We start from the raw sequence: 25118 nt of genomic DNA on the forward strand, positions 1-25118 counted from the left end.
TCGTGCTTGTTGTTAGGCCCCTAACTCCATTGGCGTGTCCAGATCACGGTAGATAAACTAGTATAGCAGTGTGTTCTCCGTATCTTTGTATACGCCTATGTGTTCATTCGAATTATTTTAGTATCTATCTAGAAAAAGTTAATCCAAATACGAATGATCGGGCAGGAAGTAGTTTGCTACAAAATCAAGGCACAATTTATTCTATTTAAGTAACCGTTTTTTATTTACCATCGAAGCTTTCCATATCATTCTTTCCAACATTACTTCACGAAATAACACATAGCATTATCACTACCATGCACATATATATATCTTTTTATATATTTATATATATAGCCTGTCATTTAGTGTATATATCCTTCCGTTTGTGACAGTAAAAGGACCCATCCTAGACAATCAACTCATAACGCAGTTTCTTGCTTGCAATATTCCATTTCCGACTGCCACGCTCGGTGCATTATTCTGATTTCATTTTATTCTTTAGTCAATACATCAAATCATATTGACGAGATTTTATCTTTACACCGTGTTTATACATGCGGGAGGGTTATATCGTCGACCCTCTAAGAAAATTACCATGGCCAACCAAGACAAGGACCACAGAATGCGACAGACACGACACTCGGCGTTCGTCTCTTGGCGGTTATACACAGCATCAATGTTCAACATCAGCCCTGGACCTTCAATGAAATGCTCGCTTCGCCTTGTGCCCTTTGTTGCCTATAATATCCGCTTATGGTACAATCCTATCTATATTACATGGCTTTCTATTCTCGAATCTGCGAATTGGTCTGTAAAACAATGTCATGTTATAAACCAGTTCCCGGTACGTGGGCGGTAGTAGTTAGCCAGAGTCAATTAGAACGCTGTAGCGTTGGTGCTAGAAACATAGGCCGGTATTCATATTCATACGCATTTAGTAAAAGGACAAGAGTAGCTTGACAAGGACGCTAAAGGAGGGAAAGGTGGCTTTTAATTTGAATTTCCTTCCGGCTCAAAAGTAACTTAGGACATTATGTTAGGTAATTGCCTGTTTTAATAGAATGGAACATTGTGGATCTCCAGCATGGACTCTAACTATCTGGCTTAATAGTCTAAAATCATTGCTAACGTCAGTTTCAGAGCTCGGAACATGCGATATAGTTTATACGCATATACGGAACGGCTCGCTGGTAGCAAAGAGAGCCGCGTCAGTTGTAAATGATACGGCCAGTGTATGATTAATGCATAAAAGCAACTGTTTGACTTACCTACAAGGTGTTTCTTTGTGTTTGGATGTATAGAAAAAAAGCCCGATAGAGCTGCTTCTGTGTTGGACAGACTTACTTTACTCATGCACGCCAGGTATCCTTTCATTTTACATATTACTTTTAATATATATCAAAAATCGAAGACGACCAAGCAATTTCATCGCTTCATCAGATCTTCGCGCTAACCAAAAAATATTTAACCTTTTACGCTATATATTTTTTTCTCAATGGAAAAGCAAATTATAGCTCCTTCCCTTGACTCGATTCGTTGATCCGTCTGCATCAAGGGAACGGGTCCTAGTGATTTGAGGGCGTCCTTAGTATTGATCCTTTCGCGAAGGACGATGCAAATTCGTTTGCTGGCGGACGGTCATGACTGTTGAAAAACCTCGTTGCTCCAAGCGTACATCTCCACACCCGCAGCCTGAAGATAATGTAATAGATATATCACCGTAGACGATAAAACCATTAGGATCCGTAGATGTGAAATAGTTTACTATTTTCGTAAAATACGGTCTACTATATTAGTTAGTGACAAATTGTGGTTAACATATCGGCTTACTTTAATGGTCGTATTTTATGGTCTCAGTTGTTTCCGCAACAAATGCTTTAACGACAATAGTGAAAAGCGCTTGAAGATCTTATTTACTGAGCGGGTAGGTTGAAAGATGGGCATGTGTGTAGGAGTAGCGGGCCTCACATGTTATCACATAATGCGGGAATAATGGAGTAGTCCCCGAAAATAATCAGTCATACATCGTTATTTGAATATTAGAATGCACCGGGAAAGCCAGCCGTTGTCGGCAGACAGTGGACGGGTAGGAATCTAGTACAATAAGTACATGAGTACTAAAATAGGCCTGAGGCCGAAGTTGCTCGCTACCCTATAGACCTTGGCAACACCTTTGAATCTGAGTTTGCTAACAGACTGAGCAAGCGTCCAACTTTAAGAACAGAAGTAATGCAGGCAACATTTCATGATAAAAGCTTTTGCGAGGTCCCAAAGCATTCGGTGAGACTCAGCATGGCCACGGTTTAAGCGGTGTAGCCCGTTTTCGAGTTTTACGTCCGGTATCGTTGTTAGGCATTCCATCGGATGGGTGGCTGGCTCCCAGAACGAAACGAAGTGTATCCACGCCCGGGTTCGAACCCAGACCACGATGCGGTATAGCCTATCGGAGTGCAATGATACACTTGGTCGTGCGCGATCCTAGCCGCTGCTACTGCTGTTACACAACTTCGAGTAAAGTACCTTTTATTGAGACTAAGCAAAAACATTGACGACGGCAACCGTAATGGCAATATAGCAGGAAGTGACTTAACACATTGGGAATTTAAAGGATCAAAAAGAGGAATAAGAGGAAAAAGAAGGCAAGACGTAAGGCGCAGGTTAGCAAAGATATATGAGAAAGGACGTAAGGTGCAGGTTAGCAAAGATATATGAGAAAGGAAGCAGAAAGCCCCGCACTGTGAAAGGGAACGGATAAAACAGCCTTGGCGTAAATGGGAACGCCGCTTCCGAAACGGCAACGCATGAGATCTTTGAAGGCATCCTAGACGTGGATAGAGTTCTGATGGAAGCAAGTAGTTTCAGATTAAACAGAATAAGCAGTCTATGATAGGAAAAGATCAATTCGATTGTGATATTAGTGTTGCAAAGGAAGCTTACTTAAATGAAATAAAATTGCACTCTTTAACAATTTTAAAGAAATCTTACTCGAAGGGAAGCTTCGCCTGAAGCTCTAACGAGAGAATATGGTGCAGAAGGTTAGGTAGTCAAGAAGCCACAAGGGAGCAGAAACATTACGGGACAATATTTGAATGATTGCCTGTCAACTGAAGCATGCGTTCTATTATGTTACCTCTGTAGCGTATGTTGATTGTTTCCGTCGATTACAACGGTCCTGAGTTCATGCATCCCAAAATATGTACAGGAAGTGCAAATAAAAACATTCGTAGTAATCAAAGCTGCCGATGCACAGGACAACAAAGTATGAACAAATTGCTCGTACGTATATGGTTGACAAGTTAAGAATGATTGTATGTTAGTCTAACCTTTCACCGAGTTTAACATAATGACAAAATTAGAACAAGACTTTGGTAAGGTGGACGGTCACTCTGTGCAACAATGAGGCTCGCAAACCTGATTTTTTTAAAATTCCCTGTACATCTGTACATTGAGCGAAGGTGTGTAAAGATGCAAAAAGTGTCGGAGCTATTTATCCGTGCTCTAGTATTGCAGAAGTGGTAAGTTTATCGTTCTAATCATATTTACATATTCCAAAGGCTCTGCTGCCTGTTTGGAAAAGTTACTTAACGTATCTGGAAGATCCGACGTAGGCTATCTAAAAGTGTACACTACGAGGCCACCTATAGCCATGTCATTGATATAATTACTGAACCAATACTGCAAGTGAACTAAGCTATTTCGGATCTAGTTTACCTCAGTGAATTATCATATTGCTCTGTTAATGCTAAGTTATAAAACTACATTATCGTGGTTGTATAATAATTAACTCTCGAAGTTTTTTTTACTTGTCAGCACGTATTTAAAAGGGAATAGTTTCGCTTTATATGGATATTCATTTTTCATAGGGCATTTCGTACTAATATCAATCAAAGTAAACAGAAATTTCAGTTCTTTATTCGTATGTACTGATAACGAAAATAAGACTTATTTATTTCTTCAGCAGTAAGTTGGGAGTGCCTTTCCTAACATACAATGATTTTACTTTAAGCCTGCTATAGGGTTTATTAGGGTTATTTAGGGATAGGACGCTGGAATTGATGCGATTACTTTTAGATCCACATATACTTAGTGACTAAAACTGTCATACAGACTGAGAAAAAGCCACATTCTATTTGCCGAAATAGGATTGTGGTTCAAATCTGAAAATCTGCTGGATTTTATTCGATAATCAAACACCTTGTTAGCGCATAAGGTACTATCTGCATTTCTGTCTATGTAGAGTCAGCAGTCGATGCTTGTTTAATACGAATGGTTAAGTGTAGTTTTAAGAACGGGCCTTCAAGCGGGTAGCATGACAATTGAGTATTTGTTGCTCGATGGAACAATTAGAGAAAAAATAATTAATGAGTATCTCACTGAGCTTGCATATTGTTGTATTGTGACAAATGCTCATAATGAACACCTAATTATCGACCGGTCGAAGCAGCCGCTGATGGAGTTTCGTCTCGTAAATAGGATTAAGACGACATCGAAGAACCACCATGCTGGCCAAATGTGCGTTGTCTTCTGCGAGATCACTGATCTTTTAGAAGAGCTGGGATACCTGCCGAGGACCCATCAGTAAGTAAGGCTTCATATGTTTCCATATGTGCAACCTTTTTTGAGTGTATTCAAGACCCGAATTAGTACGGCTACAGAGATGGGCTGTCGCCTGGTCCTGTTGGTTACAAACCGCTGCTCATTCGAGCAAGCTTAACGCGCTCGAATGAGCAGCGACGTGAACGCCATAACCTCTGATTTAGGTATCTCTCCCTAGAGCATTCTCGTGTCAAGCTCACAGATGCACAGTCACTGAGCAAAAAATTGACCACGTCCCAGTAAAGGAATCGATATATGCAGTTAGTGGGTACGTTTTCCGCTACACCCCTTTATTCAACAATACTTAAAAAAGATCCACTGAATATATTAGACCTTCTTATTTTCTTATTCACGGACACACGTGCACAGCTTTGTACTTCTAGCATCCCCATTTATATATATATATATGTGGGATGTACCCAGTATCGTTTCGAAAACAAGGCAACATCGGTGATATCATTTGCATAATTCGACTAATGGATAACCGCCATTTGTCTCCCATCCACTGTTCCCTTCCGCAATACCAAGTTGGTGGTGTATGAGGTAAGAAAGAAAGGTAGGCTTCTATTTCTGCACAGCGTGTTGCACCGTCGAGTAGGGTCAGACAGACGATGTCTTACATTATTCAGCGTCACTGAAGTCACTATCAACAGTAGTAGTAGTAATGTAAAACCAACGTCTATTGTTACGATGACCCAATGTTAAAACTAATTAAAAATTTGGCCGTAGGGGCTTACCAGCTGAAAAACCGCCCCAACTGCCTGTACCGCCTATGACTAGCTCCTTTTTCGTATAACCTGCGGCGCAACTCGCAACTGGGTCGAGCAAGCATGTGAAGAAATCGCCGTGGGTTCTCTGCGGTTAGCGCGCTAACTTTGATACAAAGAGAGAGATTTTTCCTTCTTAACCACGGAAACATACTGGTTCCAAACAACGTGTAACAATGGTTAGTGGCTACTTCCGGCAAGGCGGAGGGAAGCTCTGAGCCAAACGTGGGCCAGTCACGGAAACGGAAAACCCCATCGGGGCCCCTTCACCACGTGAGCTGCTTTAACCCTGTAGGAAAATAAGGCTCAATCTGGGTGGTTAGTAATCTTTTCGATCCACAATTAACCCGATTCAGCCTCTTTATGTCGTTGTCGCTTCGAACAGGTGTCGGGCTATAGTTCCCATGATGGAGATTTAGGCAGAGATAAGTAAAAACCGGCAAGCGCTTGGGACTATTGGAGGACAGGAGAGAAGTCCAATATTATAATACCGGATGTCTTAACGTGATGAAGCCTCTTTGCAACTATTACTCAGACTAGTTAGATAATTTTTTACAGGGTATTTGTTCGAAACCACAGTACAAGGCTGTATCTAAGGGCGCGGATTTGTTAGACGATGAAGTAACCGACATTTACAGCGGCAACGCGCGAATGATAAACGTGCCATTTTTACACGGCTATGCTTTAAGAAATACGGTTTATTTAGAACGTTTTTGCGAACTGTCGCATTGGTTACGTGTACATATATACCTTTAGCTGAGGAAACGCAACCGAAATACATACACACAGCAGCATAATTCTTGACAAAATATCACTAATAGTCTGTTTAAGATTTTGTGCCACATATGCTGTCCAGCTTCTGTTAGATGAAGGGGGTGTTTGCTGTACCCACGTTGCTAGAATCCTAATCACCAAAGAAGCAATCCACTGCTACTGATGCTGAAAGAGGTTTTTCCTTTGGTCAATACCGGCGAGCTATTGCATGATATTAGTCAGCACTAGACAAGCTTCAATTTGAATCAATATTAAAATCAATTCAGATTTGGGGTCCAAGGATACAGGATCCAAGTTTAGTGGACGAAAAAGCCGCAGCAGAAGAAAAATAGTGACAGAGTCTGGTCAATACAAGGCACTGACCCTTGATCTCCTCAAAACAGAAAACACTGGGAAAAGGATTAAGAGCATGTTTACTGAGGCAGCCAATTATAATACAACACCTAAAGCATCGGCTTGGTAATGTCCGGGTTCGCTACTTGCGGTGACCTTTCGTTAGCGACGTGGAGTCAGCTGGAGACGCTAAGACCGTTGCTCTCTTATAGAAACTAACGGTAACTGTGCCCGCCACCGCGCTGGAGCTGCTGTTGTTTAGCCTTGTCAAAATCACGGCGATTTTGCTAACGACGCATTGCCCTTGCTGCTGCAGCTGCTACTGCTACACGGTGCTTACCGCATGATAGGGTACGTCGGAAAGCGCGCCGAAACTTGGCTGACATGGCGTTGTAGAGTACAGGATTGATCGCCGAATTGACGAAGATGAGCGTCTTGCAGAGCATCAGGTACCACAGTTCCAGGTAGGGCTTCCTGGCGAACGAATTGTAGACGAGCAGTACACGGTACGGTAGCCACAATGTTGCAAAGAGCACAACTACCACGATCAGCATCTTCACCACCTGCAAAAGAACAGAAACAACAATTACTAGACACATAAATGTATGCATGAACGTCGAGCTGAGTCGATCCATAGTAATGAACCGGCTTTTCAGATGACCAGTCCAGTCAGATAGGAAGTCTACCGCACTAAGGACACAACCGAAGCTGACAAATTCGCTTCTGTTTTTTGCAATCCGTCTCTAATGCTTCGTTCAACAATGGTTAAATGTCGCACGTCATTGAAAAGTCCTTGTCGTCGTTTTGCCATTGGTTTTTTGAGTGTACAGCATTCACCGTGGGTCTAGACTCCAAACACACAATTTTTGGTCGATCCAATTTTCCTTTATTTCTTTCATTGCCGTAAAAAAGAGACCCAAAAAAAACTGGGTGAGATGAGAACGGGCGTTTTTTTAGTTGAGAATAATGCTCATAAATGATTTGCAAAAATTAAAATTAGTTTCCGCCTAAAGAAGCGGATCCATTTGAATTCGAGGGTCCGATCAAGAGCGCCTTGAGACACTTAAAGAAGGGTGATTGCTAGATTGGTTTGTATCTCTTGGTTATAGCGTCCTGGCGGTACGCGGAACAAGGGTCCTGAATTGCTTGTTGACATCGGCAAAATTCCCTATCGTAACTTGATTCCTACTTCATGTCTTCACCTAGTCTCCTACATGGGAAGTCTGGCAGCGCCTTTTCATTCGCTTTGTCCATACTTAATCGTTAACAAAAGAACATAGTGGCCTTGCCGTAACTTTTACTGGAAGTGTCTCCGGGTCCTGTCAGCTAGATAGCATCGGTTGCATGGGTTGAGCATAGCACGAGTTGCGCTAAATACAGAACGGAACTATTTGACAGGGTCATTTATACCTGCTTGCTATAGCTATTCCTACACGTAGATATACTGCCTGTGTCTTTACCTACAAGGGATAATTAGTGTGTTCTATGGTGGAGGTGAGCACTAGCGAAGGAAGCTAGGAGAATGAGTGCACTGAATTATCTTAACTAGAACACCTGGCAGGGCTGTGATAACCAGTGCGCTTCGTACATTCAGCGTGGATGGGGATTCATGATGGCCTGCATATAAAGAAATGTCTAAGGGGCTCGGCAACTCGTCCGCAGACCGAGAAATGTTTCGACGACTTTGAAGGTATTGTCACGAAAAGCTGTTTTTCGTTTTCTAGATATAAATAGATACATAGAGAATGAGGCCGGTTTTAAAATGAAAACAATATACGAGACCTGAAGAGCTAACCAAAAATGTTGGCTAATTTTCGATATGATTAAGTAACTTCTCGAAGACCCTGCATACATATCCATACATATACCCATTGAACGATGCCATCGAAAAAGACAGGGCTCGCATCGATATTATCAGAAAGCGAGTTGAACGAAGGACGTGAGCACCCAATAAAGTGTTCTACGAGAGGTGCACTAAACATCTGTTCGGTTTGCCTACCCTACGTGCATATCCTGATCTTAGCACGTTCTGAACAACGACCCATGTCTTATACAGACTATGCAGTATGCGGCATTGAGAAGATACCACACGTTTTTTTTTTATGGCATTAGATGTTACCAATAGAAAGCGTATTCGAAGGTAAATAAAACCAATTACAGTCGCGCGTCTTGTAGCCATGGATTTCATTATGCGATGTTACTTCTTGTCACAACGAGGCCAGAAGAAAAAACATACTAATTGTAGCAAGATATTACATATTTTTTTTTTATAAGCGTAACTCATATAGCTTAAGTTGGTTGCCACCGGCGCACAAAGAATGAAAGAGGACCAACGACTAATCTTAAACAACTGATGCACTCTCTAAAGTGTTTGCCCTTCGCAGCGGAGCTTTTTTCGCGTTGACCACATAATGCCAGAAAATGACAAAAAAAAAAAAAGAACGGTAGCCGGTACATTTTTTTATCACTACCCGTTGGCCATAGTTTGCCGTATATATGGCATCGCTCTTATGAAAATAAAATGTCTATTTAAAAAATGGCTTTATATTGATAACTGATTCGTGATAAAACTTACCTTAGATAAAAAAGATAGACTCTTTCTGCAAAAGGTCTACGCCTTTTATTTAACTAGTCTATTTTATCTGTGGTTTCGTACGGTTGTGCTTTACTCGAAGTTTGCATTTCATCTAAGCATAAGACAATACGTTAGTTAAATTCCGCGGGTAGTTCCACTTATGCTGAATCTGCCGTTAAATCAGTTATTCCGTTAGTATGCAATATATTTGTTCCATAAATAAAACACATTTAGCGCCATGTAAATGCAGATGATTCTTCGCTTTAATGTTCTCTTTATCCACTGATCTATTCAATACATTTTTAATCCACATACTCATCTCAGGCGACCTCGTAGCGCAACTTACACGCTTGCCCTACATTCGAGTAGTAATATCTGCCCCAGTTCCGCATGACAACGTCTTCAGACATTCTATGCAAAATCGCTTAGCACAGACATGTGAATGAAATATAGGAATCTGCTCTGAAAAAGCAGAAAAAAAGACAAACGACACCGCCGTCTAGACAAAGATGCCTACATTTTTAGGAAGAGGGAGTCGCGCTTATGAGGTTCTTTACTAGACGGGGCAACAGGGCACCGTAGGTGTTTGGGACGCATTAGTGAACTCCTGACGGAAACGCTTCTACATTTAGTCTCGGTTGTAAAGAAGCGCTTGTTTCAAGTATTATTTCGAACATTCCAGAACGAGACGACCCATGAACGATGCCCTCAAACCCTCATGCCCTTCAAATTACCGCGAAGCTGCCGCAGGTTGTGTCCACATCATGTTACATGACGGGCTAATAAAAAATGCTGAAGACCAACAGCGGCAGAGGGTACCTCGTATCAAAGAAACATTGGAGGGATAATATCATGGTTTAACTTTAGCGCTTCTAGTGGTGGAGTGTTTTTGCAACTACTACATAAGTAAACTCAAACAGGACTAGAGCAGGGCACAGATTGCGGCTCTACATATCTACGTTGTGTTACACAATATAAGCCTCCATGAAAACCAAGTTCTATCTAAATTCTAACTTTTTTGTTTTACGTATGCACATAAAAGTGCTAATTTGGCGGGAAGTCGCGTAGGGCAGGTTTAAAGAAAGTCATGGAAAATCCTGCCCTGGGTTATGTCTTCGAGGTGCAGAATGGCAAGTAATGAAATGAACATACCATGTCAGTAGCCACAGATTTGACCTATTCAATCAGCATTTAATGGGAGGTCTTAGGCAAAATTTTCGGAAATGAAACTTTTTTCATCACGGAGCAAAAGTGCCAATCCTATTCTTTTTGCTATTAATTCTATCTTATGGCAATTATCTAGAAGTATCCCAAGACAAATTCATTGAGTGTAGAGTTAAAATTTAAAAAAATGTTCTACTTCATATAAATTCAATAGCTGTTACAATCATTGTTGAAAGTAAATCATCATACCATCTATTGAGCTGACAATGACCTGCCAAATTTAGGCTAAGATCTGGGTTATGTTAGAGTCATTGTGGAAATTACCGTAATTATCAATATGACTAAAAAGACATAGATGATATACTATTATTGGCCAATGGTTCGCTTGAATTTTGAGCTAAATCAGAATATTGCGCTCGAAGAGGGGTAAGTGGCTGTTGCAAGGATTGGCAAAGCGGGCTTCTGTCAAAAATGTAAACCCTTTGAATACGGATTGCTTATACTCACGTAATAAAACTGCTTTAATGAAGTTCGGCAGATACCGAGAAGGCCCTCCCCCCCCTCCCCTCCCCCCACCCTTATGTACTTCAAATGAAGCGTGCTGAGAACCAAACACAAAGAAAGTAACAATTTTCGAATAAGTAATCTCGAAATAGTAGATAAGGCGCTCGATCAGTGCAGCTTTTACATTTTTCAAACTGCCTATTAACGAGTACTCATTTTCGCGGTAATCAACGCGGTAAATACGGCTGGACTGGAACAGCTGGCCGTGATCCTCTACGATTCCACATGAAAAAAGGGGTATAGTCTCATGATACATTAATCAAATGTAGCAGTCAAAATAAGGAATTGTCGACAATTGACTTGGTCTAAATAAACTATAACGCAAGACTAACACTTTTTAAAACTCATCATGAATGATACTAATAAGTAAATTGTTTAAAAACTTCCCGTGAATAACGTAAACAAATCTATGTATATAAAGAATAGAGTTTACAATGTGAGTGGTATTTGTTATTTATACCGATAAAGAGAAGCACTGTATAGTCATGTTGTTACGCGGTAGAGGTCATTGTAGTTAACTATTGTTAATAGAAGACCTTCACCAGGTGGACTATCGGAAATGAATGAGTGTCTTCAATCGCTCAAGATGCTCCGCTATAGATTTGGTAGTGTAGTCACACCATCGTATCCGCTCCGGATCATCCAGTTAGTAATTGCCATTGTTCCCCAGCTTCGAAATAATACATAGTTGTCATAGTGGTATTATTGATCGAAATACAATATCTTGATTTACTTTAAGTGGCCATCTATGTAACGAAAACAACTGAGTACGAAGATGCAGTTTTAATTGAAACCTCGCTCGAGTTTTTCTGTCTATGAAGATTCGTAAGGAGAAAACTGTCGAACCAACAGGTAAGTAACAACAAAAAAACTGTTCGTAATAACCGTACTCATTGTTTTTTTCTTTTATCTTTTTGTACACATTGGCCGCTTTTTACCAATAGTTTTTCCTCGTAACTTCCATATATCTGGTGTTCCAAAATAACAAACCATTTACCCCCATTCTCCGAGAGCACTGGTCCCATCTCAAAATTTTATATATATATATATACATGTATGTAGGGATTCCTAGGACGGCTTCCCGACCCAATACCCATCCTATACACGTACAATCGTCCCAGCGGCTTTACACAAAACGGTGTCCACCTTCAGCCCAGTTCACGATAAAGCTCTTTCATTACCAGCACACGTGGCGAACTTTCGTCATATAGTCTCTAGAATTTCGAATGTCGGTCGTGTTAGCTCCCATTTTCTACTTTTCTGCTTTTGAGTAGGCAAAAAAGTTCATGCCTGCTAGACTGAGCTTAGTTCTGCGTATTGTACTGTAGTGCACGTGCATGTCTCGTACAGAAAAATACTGTTCTTTTTAATGAATCATTCGTAGTAATTTGTGCTTTTCGTTAATAACAGGTTGTTTTCGAAAATTTGAAATAAAAAACATAAAAGCACAACATTTGTTGTTCGCTGAAATTTCTAGTCTGACCGGCCACACGACTTGGCTATATACACACAATTCTACATTAGTTATTTATTGGTTGTAACGAAAACTACGCTACGACATATAGTAGCTGTGTTGGTTCAATAGTGTGACTGTTATTTGTGAATTTTATTCAAAATTAAGGTAGTTTAACTGAGAAAATGGCGCTTATATTGGTAAGATCGTTTTTAAATAAACTTGGTAGGGACTGAAATAAAAACGCTCCATAGCTACAGTCAGCTTATCTCTCACTTATGAAGTCCAGCTTTAGGTTAATTCCATTTGATTTTCTAAGCTATTTATCCACGGAGCTGATGCCTTGCCCTCTTAATTAATGCAGCAAATACTTGAACTTAGTTATGATGTGCAGTTTATTGCAAAGTTATAAAAAAAGCTCAATACTCCCATATATAGTATATACCATCTTGGTACGTTTAGTAGATAAACGTCTTTCGCAGAGAGTCCGAAATTAGGATCATGTCGTCCTACCTCTTTGTCCTTATAAGGTCGCCTCATATGACAGCATTTGGATGTTTGAACCAACTGTTTGCCAGTGGTCGTAATCGGCCAAAATGGTGTCTCCACGGGAATTTTATGACATCGATACTACCGTCACTGATAGGATTATTACGTATGCAGCGGTTCCAACCTGATGCATAGTTTTCACATATAAGGACACAAAGGGCTCGTTTAAGAAGTTACTTCTGTCGATGTTTTGTACGTGCATTTTCATAAAGAGCCCTCTGCGGCAATATCTCCGAAGATGGCTGAAAGATGAGAACCCTTTTCGTATAAAACGATGAAAGGTTTACAAACCCGACGGGGAGTCCCTGAAAGAATTTAGGTTTTCAAATTGAGTCTAGTAGTTAGAAGCTGGTCACGTTCCCTCTTTCTCTCTTTCGTGACGTCTTCAAAGTTTCGCTAGCATAAAATATGTAGTTATCCAGTGAAGAGTGAGTTCTTTTGAAAGATGTGAGCACTTATACACTCATTTCGATGAAGTATGTCTATGACCATATGTGTTTTCGCACCCAGGGAATGACAGGGACCGAAAGCCCAGTTCGCTTCAGGTTGTCACCCTCGAAAAATGCTTTGACTTAGGAAATTCCTCGGCGGACTTCCAGAGCTACCGATTTTTTAGACCGTACGTTTTAGACGTATATCCGAAACGTGGAGTTCAACGCGTGTAACATATAGGTTCATAGGATCAAAGCGGACCGTATTAAAAATCGAATACAATTTTTTAGGAAGCATGGACACAAACAGAGATCTTATTAACGACATGCAGACATGAAGCAAGACCATTTTAATCAAACTCACATGTGAGGACCTATCTTTTATACTAATACGGAGCATAAACCCTTTGTACTTCCGCATACTGTTCTTAGTTTAAAGTAGTTAGTTAGAATGGTTTGTTTCCGTCAATCAGGTATGAAGTAACTATTTTTTATAAGAAGCTCTTCAATAAAAATAATATAAAGCGCGCCCTAACAAATAGCGATAAAATAGTGATTATTCCAGTGTTTCCACACGACTGCTTTTCAAGACCTTCTAGGTGTGCTGCACTGCATTTAGCAGGAAGCGAAACCCTCTATGCGCTTCGAGAACCTAAAAGGGAGTCACATGCCTAGTGAAGTCGAGGGTATTGGTGATAACTGAGCTGCCAGTGAAGTTGTTGTCATGACACAGTTTGACATAAATCGCGTGTTCAAATCTACATAGACGCGCAAAGGGCTATATGCCGCTAGAGTGATGACTATGATGTGAGACGTGACACCAGATCACTAAGAGCCCAGTCTGGAAGGAAGAGACGTTTTCTGTAAAAGACAAAAATGGTACCATATACCAATAATGCCCCCCTGTGCGCGTACCTCATAATTTCTGTAGAGATGTCTAAGAAACTCTAGAGCCAGCAGCACGGGGGCATTCCAGACCAAAAGCTGGCCAAGAACCAATAACCTAGAGTAGACTCCAAACAAAAGGTACCGATGTAAAAATATAGAATGTGTTATTTTTTTTTTTTTTGTAAAAACCAGTTACTTTAGGAGGTAACGTACGAGCGTTGATATAATGCATCAACGGATCGGTTTACTCATTATTCTGGTGTTTATGTTCAAGGAAGTGCATCTGCGAGATCTTTTACATCCTGACACGGCTCCATAGAGCTTGTTGGCTTTGTCTAAAATTTTTCTCAATTGTGGTTGAATGTAAAGGCTCTATCAGCAATAACTGACACAAGGTAAGCCGCTTCAGGTGTTGGCGCAGCGGTGAACAATTTTGCATTAGATCATCAGAAGCCATGCACGTTCAGGCCAATTAAAATGATGAGATAGACCACACCCTTGAAGCGGCATGATTATACTTACTATAAATGGGTAGAATAAGGTAATTATTATTGAAGAAACCTGTCAACTAAGACTGATATTCGAAACATATTGTGATAATTAACTACTTTTAACAATGAAACAATAGACTTCGTTCTATCCTACTAAGTCCCAGCCTCGACATTACCGTCGGCGATGAATAATGTTCTGGTTAATTCTACGATAAGATTAGCCAAGAACCTTCACGATTTTCTTCTACAAGACATCAGAGATGTATAAAGAAAATGAAAGCTCAGTTCAGTATTTGCAATAGTGCAGTAAAAAATATTGGAAATGCCCTTTGTGCATCTATTGCGATCGGTCCCTTCGTTGGTCGAGCTGTAGCAGCGGAATCGACTTTGACACTAAGAGCTAAAAGATATAACGCTCAAGTACTTGCTAAATCTAAATATAGTATAAGTTAACACTGAATATAGATGGTCTACCTTCTACATTAGTATATCTCTTATTCTCTCTATTTTATTGTAATGACTACACTCTAATACCCAGCTATGTAACAACTGGCTTGCCGATCGAGTCGAAAGATAAAATGATCTTCTTTTCATTACCGACCACCGTAATGTATACGATTCACAGATTTAATTAGAAAGCTCTTTTCTTAAGCCGCTCTATCGGAATGCCGTGGGCATCATGAAGGAGCTTGAAGCTAAACTATCGGGTACAAACTACCTTTGATACAGTAGTGGGGTTTAAGATGCCTCTTCCGTTCATTGCTTCATCCGGATTTGCTGCATCTTTTTCGCATTATCATTGGGTTAGATTTATTGTATCTATATAAAACGATTACTATATAAAACAATAGTACAGATTGGCTAATTAGGTTGTTCAACCCATGAGCTCGCGACACCCGTCTGTCAACAGATATGTATCAGGTACAACTATTGTGTAAAAACACATAACAAATATAATAATGAATTCATTATAAAAACTCAGTCAATATGTGTTTTCGTAGAGCGCCCGGTGAGATGGACGCATGGTATTGCAAGACTGGTAAAACAAAGATGTGTTTCGAGTCTTACACCCGGCTTCTCTACTATAATTGGTTACTTCTCACCCTTTCCTAAACGAACTGTTTGTCTAGTCTACCTTTTCACGCCGATCAACGTCGGTGTTCCTAAGATTAACACGTAAATATGATGTCGTGGGGGCATCACGGGGGTAAATATAAGTAACAAATAGTATTAACGGCGTCTATTGTATACATGTACTCCTAATATCTATACAATAACGGTGTCTGTTCCAGAATATCTCTTAAGCAATAGTAAATTAGTAGTACCGCGATGCATAGCCTAGGCGACAATTCGAGCAACAATCCGAAAGCTTTAATTTTAACGCTCTGTTTTTCAGATCCTCTCGATGTTCAGGTTTTAAAATCGAAGCCGTCTTTATTGATTTGTAATATACTAAGTAGCTTCGGTGCTTTCATAAATTATATTTGTAACTGTGTCTGTGACATTCTATTCCCACTCTAATTCGTGATGAGATACGCTATGCGATGGCATTAGATCGTAGGCTATCATAGTCATTAGATTAGTTAAATGACATGAAGGCAGATGACTCAGTCATCCACTGTCGAACTACGTAATCATCATTACCCGATACAATGTTCGTGAGTCCCCTAAAAACGACAGCTAATAATCTTTCTGCCGGCTAGTAGCTCATCGAATATTCTCGAAAAGTGATAATCGGAAAGGGGATCCGTAGAAGACTGAAGTTAAGAGAAGTATAAGAACTGAGGGGACCAGGCCGAGGCAATCAGAACCCCAGCAAAGTAATCATATGTCCCAGACTTGACGAGGCCTAGCAAATAGCCTATTGTCTACACTGGTTGCTGTTACCGTACTCATTGCCACTGCAGCACAAGGGACCCTTAGATGGAAATTGGCCTTTCTGGACAGTCCGAGATCACTGAGTAGATACGGTAGCGACGGACAACTGTACACAACAACACTAGCAATGGTCCGCAAAAAAAACGAGAAGTCCTTGGAACAAACAAGGTTGTCATCATTCATACAATTGGCCCATACATGCGATGATTAAAGTGGATGTACGAACGCTGGATAACTATAATTTTGCTAGGACAAAATGGCCTTTTAAGCCGAGTTAATGCGGACTCACTCTTGCGAATGGGGTGGAACGACCATGCGGCGGGCGAGTGCAATAGACATTTTTTAGAATGTCGCCTCCTACTTGTAGAAATATCTACACACACACATATATATACTCCTATTTCGGGAGAAATTAATTGACAGGCAAAAAACATCTTTCAGTCTTGAAACCCAACGCTCAGTGACCATGTTTTTACTTTTCGAAGGCTAAAGCGGTACGGAAATTGATCAAAGATTACTAAAGATATTAGCCAAAAAGCCTCAAGTAAAAACACTGTATGTAAATGGTTCCAGAACAATCGTTGGAGCGTTGAACACCATCGAGAAGGTGACCAGATATCATGACTCAGAGGACAAGAACGCGTTACCGCAGTCGAACAGATTCTTCACGGAAGCAGAGCCTGGAGTCTATAGACTTTTTCGGTCAAAACTAGCGTTTCACATGTAACGTGTCACAGAACAATGAAAGTGTTGAAACCAAGTAAAAAAATTGATCTTCTGTGAATTGGCTTTCGGCCAGCTGGAAGTATGTTACATGTATTCCACGTGCAGTTTGCTTAATTTCACTCAACAAAAAGCCCGCCTGAAGTACACAGCCGCTTGAGAGGTAACATGGTTCAGTCGCAACCGTCAACCAGATAAAGATCAGACTTGAGAATAGCATCGTCGTAGAGAGAGATCGACTTCGGTGGTGGTGTCAATTAGGTTCGGACATCGTGTGGTAATAGTACTTGCAATGGACACCAGGGAGATCATCGTTGGAAATAAAATGAAACATTAAATTCAGTCGTTATCTCGAAATCCTCAAGGGAGTCATGAACGGTTGGCGAGGCAATCGGAAACAGCCAATTTGGCTACTTAGTGACAACGCCAGACTCCATCGCTATGCATCAGTTATTGTTTAGGTGGAGCTACGAAGTATTCGACGTTGGCTTAAACCCGCTTATTCTTCTGATCTGGGCGCGTGTGACTGCGAAGCTTTCGAGCACCAAAAACGGCAACTGGTGGAGCAGCATATTCCATTACTAATTACGAAGCCATAGATTGTAGAATTGCATATAACGACCCGAATGGCATGTACATAGCAATCAAGTAAGAAATAAGGGTGAATACTTTTAAGAAATATTAAAAAACTATCATTCTAACTTAAAAATTATTCAACTTCAAAATCAATATATATGTATATATATGCGTAGGAGTGGTCAACCGAATACAGATAAAGTTGATGAAATTGTTACGAAAGTTCGACACGTACAACAGTTCTAAGTTATTTCATATAAGTAAGTTCGATGTTCGAGTGTTACGCGGCTAGACGCAAAATAATTTACTTAATCATATTCTCATTTGCAAAACTCTACAACGAAATCGAAATTCCAAAGTGCCAGAGTGGCAGATCTCAGCTGATCATAGTAGGCTTAGATATAAGAACATTGTGCAGAAAAAGTTTACATTGGTGACAAAGAAGGCGACGCTACGTGTAGAATCCGGCAATATGGGCTGCTGACGCCGGCCAAAGGGATTAGTTCGTACCTTTACTGTCAACAACCACCGAGGTTGCCATCGAAAAAAATCGACTACAACTAGTAAATAAAACGGACCTCGTCTTCCACCATAACAACGTCAAACGAAATGCATTTTTAGCTAGCCGGCAAAAACTCAGAGAAGTTGAGCAGGGATGAATTCGCTATATAGCCCGGATCCTCTGCCGGAGTTTCTGCCGAACTTCCTTAATAGCATTCACTCAGCTTCAAAGGAAGAATACAAAACATGCCGCTTAGAAACCACATCAAGCTCTACGGTTTTCTGAGTGACTCTTTTGTCGTAGATAAAGGTGGCAGACCTTTAGTTTAACCAGTTCGCTTTGAAGTATAAGAATAAAGCTTTTTTGATTTCAAAACCGTCAATACTTTCTCGGCCATCCAATATATTATGTGCTCGTCATAATAGAGTAAACCAGTATAAAATAATATAGAAAAGTCAAAATATTCTCAAGAGCTCGGCATCTGTAACCTTATTAGCGACGGAGTATAATTCGTGATTATAAAGAGAACGCATATGATTAGTCTACACCTTTTTTTGTCGAGGGAAGTATAGGTCAAGCGAAACGCACTCTAAAGGTCATAAACTAGTGCAACATACTCTTGTACTGTATAGCAACGATCTACTATTATATACGTAACGTTTAAACCTCTAATTGGGTACGTATAAATATTTATAATATTGTTAAATATAGGACATCGTCAAGATGTACTGACTTGTAATGTTTCAAATATTATCTTGTACAAAATTGCTAACAACGCACAACGGAAAAAGTCCCGCTTGATAGCTAAGCTATATTCAGTAGCTCGTTACGAACACACGTGAGAGGTCCCGCCTTCGTTTGGTTAGGTACATTGCTCTAATTTATTCAGCTAATATATGTGGCAAAAAGTCGCATCGGCAACGAAAAAGGGGACAAGTTTGTGTCGAGTTGAAAGGTTCATTTTTTTCAACGATGAAGGATTGTTACTCTGATATGTGACCGACAGCAGCTGCCGGTACTTGACGTTCGAAGCTGTGCTTTTGGTATGCGATCCTTGAAATTTGCGTAGGTAAAAAAAAAGTATCAGTTATTAGGTTCTATATTAGACGTATCTACAGTTTTTCAGGGACGTGCAACAGGCTCTTAATGCGGTGAGCATTAAGAGCCTGTTGTAAACATAGAGGACCTGACTCGGACGGCCTTTTACTCGACGGTAGCATACTAGTATACAACTGAACATATTCTTTTGGGTAAAGACACAAAACAGCTCTCGAGTTATTGGCGACACAGTGGGCTGGATTAAAAAGTCAACGCAGGAGTAACACGTGTATTTAACAATTACCACCAAGCCATGGCTGTGCGACTGTCGAGGATGCCCAGCTTAGTAAGCCGGGCTTTAGTGGGTGGGATTGCCGTGATAATAGGCGAATACGAAGTGTGGTCCGCATATATTAGCCCTTAATCTCCCGAAAAAAATACAAAAAAAACAAAAAGCTGCTTGGTTTAATGCGCAAACCAAACTGCAGACCTATGTGATTGATTTCGAAGTTTATTCTAATCCTTCCTACGTAAGAAAGCACCGGATGCTAAATTCTAGAAAATAGTTTTGCCCACCCTAACGACATCGTTTCTTGTTACTTGAAGCGCTCGCTTGTTAACAGGACAACAGTTTTAATCTAATGTTGATTTTGCCTTCTGATTTCGTTCGTGATCCAAGTATGAGCCCTGGGATTTTCTATTACTTCCGTTAATCGATTCTGGGATATTAGCAAAAGGATGCAAAAATCATGATACTCTACGAATTCTTGAGTTAGTTTTCTTTGTCTGCAAGCAGAAGGACATATTAACCCTTTATAGACGCCAAAGAGCTGAATAATTAAGGTTCCTTTTTGTAATGATCTAAGTACTTGTAGAGTACAACATAGGTGGAATGAAAGCTGCAATGTTTTTATTACGCAATTGAAGAATTCCATTGCAGTTGTCGGTAGTACACTCGCCGTCGTTTTGCTTGCTGCTCACGCCACGAGGGGTGCAGGTCATTGCCACGGTCCTCTCATGTGAAAAGTTCCGCGAAGATCATGATCAGGTAACGAGACGTGGCCTTGTGTTAGAAGACGAGACGCAGACGGAGGCTCTTACGCCAGAGTTCACCACCCCGATGTCGACCACACCACTGCGATTGGACGACACCTGGTGGCCAGTCTAAGCTAACCATATTTAGCAAGTTCACGTCTATACGAAGATTCCAAGCGCGTGTACTTGCGAAACGTCCATCTACCCGGGCAGCAATAGAAACAATTGATTAAATCAAGCTGAAGTACTATGCAACGACGATTGCCGTGTGCCTCTTGTCCCTAGGAGAACTGCGTTGTGCAAACGTCACCTCGTTATTATGGTCTGCAGCTAGCGCCGCTGGTTTAACCTGTGCGCTAAATCGCAGTTGCAGGTCTATACCAAAAAGCTTCTCTGTCTCTGCAGATTGACTTGGGATAACGCACATTATTTCCTGCCTAGGCCGTTTGCATCTTCTTTGCCTAACTTTCTAGCGTTTATTGATTCGACGACGATCACCGTGTTACTATTACGATAAAGCAGACTTGCAAGTTGATGCAACAGTGTGCCTTTCTGCGACCCGCTTAAGTAACACTACTCATCTACAAGGCATAGTAATATGAATTATGCCATCTTGTCGCTATATTCTATTACCCTTGTCACGTGATTTCCATTATTCGAATGTTTCTGGTGCCCCTGTAGCGTGAGGTGCGTGACGTGCCTACACGTTCATACTAAACATATCGACTGGAAGACCGTCATAGCAATTTATCGTCAGGAAGAAAGGTGAAGTCATCGGACCTCCAGGCAAAAAGAGTCTCGCCGGCCCCAGTGGCTGAACGGCAATAAATCAGCCTATTGCAGCTATTAACGTATTACAAACGTACCTATATATTTGCATGGCTCATTGGACTCATGATATATTGCGCTAAGTTCTGATTAGAGCACAACAAGTAAAATTTGTTTTATCATATTAATTTCCCTTTCTACCTTGTCTGTGCTGTGGGGCGTTGAAACACATTTAACCAAACTTACGATGAAAAGACACATCGAAACTCGTTGCATTTCCGAAAATCCTGCGACCTTTGTGATGGCAGAGAATTGTTCTTCCTTTATGAATTGTGCAAACGCCATGACGATTAGTTAATCTATGAGACAGTGACACTTCGAACCCTCTCCCCAAGCCGTTGACCCTAAACGTGTACCGTATTGACTTCTCGCAAAAGTAGCAATAACTCTTTTTGCCACAGCACGGTCGCTTTGCAGGCGAACTTCTTTGCCCATATCAAATTCTCGCCGCACATTTAAACCACCACCTAAGCTAGCCCAAATATTTTTTCCAGTGAGGAAGTGGGCTTCAATAAAAGCGCTCGGCCCTTGACGTGTTTTCGTTCATTGGACGCTGGGACACACCGGGCCAAAGATTAGAAAGGAAAACCAACTATCCTTCCCTTGCTAAGGAATTAGGGAGTAGAAGTTTTGGCTCCTTCAAGCGACTGCTGCAGCGCGACAGTCTGTTAAAAGTGGTGACCAAAGACAGGATACCAACAGGTGTTGGCCCGGCAAGAAGTCAAGTCAGCTTTGCGAAAACCAAGGAACTTGCCAATATGCTAATAGGATGACCCTTTCAACAAACTCCTCTCTCGGTCATGTAAACGAGTGAGGAGAGACGACCACGACCAAGGGAATATCGTCGCCAAACTTAGTGCACCGACTGGAAAAACGGTATGAGTATCTAACGTGAGTAGCAGTAATATCAGCTCTAGTTTTGTTAGTCCTTCACAAGACGAAGACGGCCATATGGCTAACATTAAACAATGGAACTAGAACAATTATATCGTATGCTTATAAAGTAACTTTGATTCGTTTTTAACGAGGTTCGAAAGCGCGCAGTTAATCATCAGCCACTCTATTATACATCATGCTATTAAAGAGAAAAGATCATTTTGTTACAGAATATTGGCGAGAGAAGTGTCATCTGAGTCTACACGAGAATCCTTTTTAGTATGCAAGAACATGCAGCCAATTTGAAGTTCAAATGGCCATGTTCGATATGGGGGTAGCCTGTGTTTGCATAGGTGCACTAGATTTGTTGGGTTGCTGGGAATATGTCATATATATATATATATATATATATATATATATATTTCTGTGAAATTTCTAAATGAATTACGGTGAGGACTGTTGACATTTTTGCGTTATATCCAGCTTTAGGGACGTCACGTCTTCACTTTACAGAAAGATCTTTTATTAGACCTTGTGCTGTCTGCACTGAAGATCAGTAGCTTAATTAATAAAGATGGTTTAAAGAAGATAATTCCTGAGAGGCTTCCCTTTCGCTATATTGTTTTGTCCCTGCTTTCTTATGGATGGGGGGCAAAAATCTCAGCCAAGAAGGCCTCCCGTAAGCGCTTATAAACTAAAAACTAAACAAATTTATTATTTCGTCGTATGCTAGTGGTACAACCATAATCAAGCGGTGGAACAACATTGTACATTGTCCTTTTAATCTGTTAGATTGAATTAACTGTACCATTGACAATGGCATCAATGATGAATCTAGAAGCTAAAAATATATTTATGCCAGAACGCATACGACCCAGATTAAGTGCTGATCCGAACAAGGCATCTTAAACTAATTTAGAATCCACGATACTGATGTAGATCTCAGCAGAGTAATTATTTTTTCACTTTTACTGTCTGTTGCATGAGCTCCCTTCGGAGATTCAGAGACTTCCGCATTTATATAATTTCACCCCCCCCCCCCCCGCACGCTTCCCTTTGTAATTCCATATCTATCTGAATTCGTTTGAATTGCACTGAGCCAAAGCTCACCAGTAAGCAACTCACCTGAATACGCGACTGATTATTCGCGTTTGCCTTAGCCTCTCCATTAGCCTTACAGGCCATAGCACCAATGTCCGTATGGAATAGGACTCGAGCCATTCGTCCGTACAGGACACAGGACAGAATGAGTGGAATGACGTAGAATAGGATGATGTCAGCAAAAAAGAACCGCATATAGAAGGATCTATGTAAGGAATACGTGCATGTCTCTATGTAACGGTGCTCGTATCCGCGATAGTGAATCGGCTTCGTCGTTGTGAGGAAGAACAGCCACGGACAGCAATAACACAGAGCAAAAAACCACACGGCAAGAATTATCTTCTTAGCACGCTTCACCGTGCACATCGTCTGTGCCTTCATCGGTAAACAGATGGCTATATAGCGTTCGACGGTGAACGCAGTAATTGACAGCGACGAGACATTGATGCCCAGGTACTGGAAGAAAACGAATAGCGCGCAGCCCGTCCGACCAAAGACCCACTCATCCTCGAGGATGTACTGGGCGAGAATCTCGTTCGGAATCGCTGACAGAAGTACTATGAGATCGGCAACTGATAACGAGACGAGGTAACAGTTTGTTGGTGTCCGCATCGAGCGCGTCTGGGCGACCACAGCAACGACCATGGCGTTGCCGGCCACTCCAATAACGAGAATGGCCCCGAGAACCATGGAGCCTACAACAGTATCGACCATGGGCCGGTAGCGAGGCTCCCGTGGACGGATAGTTGGTTCACTGACGCTATTGGCGCGTGCAGTTGCGTTTGTAACGCTGCCACTGAAACTGCTGTTGGTCGTGATGTTGCTACTACCCCCTATATTATCAATACTACCTGCGGCGTCACCGTTTTGACTGTCCGCATTGCCTGTGGCGGGCGACGATGAGAGCGACGTCAGTGCAGCTTCTTTACGGCCAGAGTGAGCAGCAATGTTTACATGAGTGCTACTCGCGAAGCCAATGTCCATTATTTTCCTACGGTTGGTGCCGCTTAATTCGGACGGCGCGGGCGCAGTAAGATTATCTGTTAGACTATTAATATAATGACCATTGTTATCACCGTTATGATCAGCACCGGTGTTGTTATTAGAGCTATTAATAATACTGCTGTTATTTGTATTCGTTCGATTACTGCTTGTATTGTTATTGTTTGCCCCTATAGTTGTGATTGTACATGGGAGCGTATTGTTCGCGCCTGCGCTTCCGCTGCCGCCATGTGCTTTTCCGCCGACGCATGTCGACTTAACCGTTCGCGCATCAATGACAAGAAATAATGTTACTAGTAGCAGCATCCGTCGTCTTACGTGACAGAACGCCGGAGCGACTTTTTCGCCGAAGCAGCACATCATGCGATAGCGACGGCTCTGGGCACAACAGAAAATAGCACAGAACTAACGAGTATAATCGAATGTGAAAGCACTCGGAAACGAGATCTTCGATAGATTCGGTTTTCTTTGAAATTTCAGCCGACCTAAGTTAAACGTGGCTGGGTAGTGGTGAATTATACAAACGCACAGGCTGACACACTATCACATTGTAGACATGGCGCATGTAGCAACAATCAAAAGAAGAAGACGACATGGTTGTAGCTATTATTTCGTAGTCATCTAAAATTGTTTCGGAGCCTGGATATGACATGGTTTCGTTTCTGTTTTCTGAAAAACCAGTACAAGATCTTTCTCGACTCGTTAGACTGCTAGGTTACGTCCAGGGGCACGAGTAACAAACATCCAAACAAATGATCGAGTTCAATGGTAATCGCCATGTCACATACACATGCGTGCACGAAACCACAAAAGCGGCGACACGGCACTGTGTTAGCTAATGGATAGAAGAGTACGCGTATGGCTGGGCCCGTTGAAACAGGTGAACTCTTAAGAACTTCTTCGCAGTACTTTAAAACTCCAATAACGATCGAATGTGCTCACTTCGTGACGACTGACGACCGACACGTAAAGCACGCTGGTTTCTGCTGAAC

At 41.3% G+C, this 25118-nt stretch overlaps 1 protein-coding gene across 1 annotated transcript; it reads right to left on the minus strand.

The window, feature by feature from the left end:
- Window positions 1-248: 248 nt before the first annotated feature.
- On the minus strand, window positions 249-25118 carry LOC111271160 (thyrotropin-releasing hormone receptor). The gene is made up of 3 exons (XM_022851757.2): window positions 23149-25118; window positions 6793-7015; window positions 249-1674 (listed from the first exon to the last, which is right to left on the minus strand). The coding sequence occupies exons 1-3, from the start codon at window positions 24487-24489 to the stop codon at window positions 1568-1570; spliced, it is 1671 nt and encodes a 556-aa protein (XP_022707492.1). The 5' UTR covers window positions 24490-25118; the 3' UTR covers window positions 249-1567.

This window comes from Varroa jacobsoni, unplaced genomic scaffold (genome assembly GCF_002532875.2).
Source record: "Varroa jacobsoni isolate VJ856 unplaced genomic scaffold, vjacob_1.0 contig00401, whole genome shotgun sequence".
Lineage (NCBI taxonomy): Eukaryota > Metazoa > Arthropoda > Arachnida > Mesostigmata > Varroidae > Varroa > Varroa jacobsoni.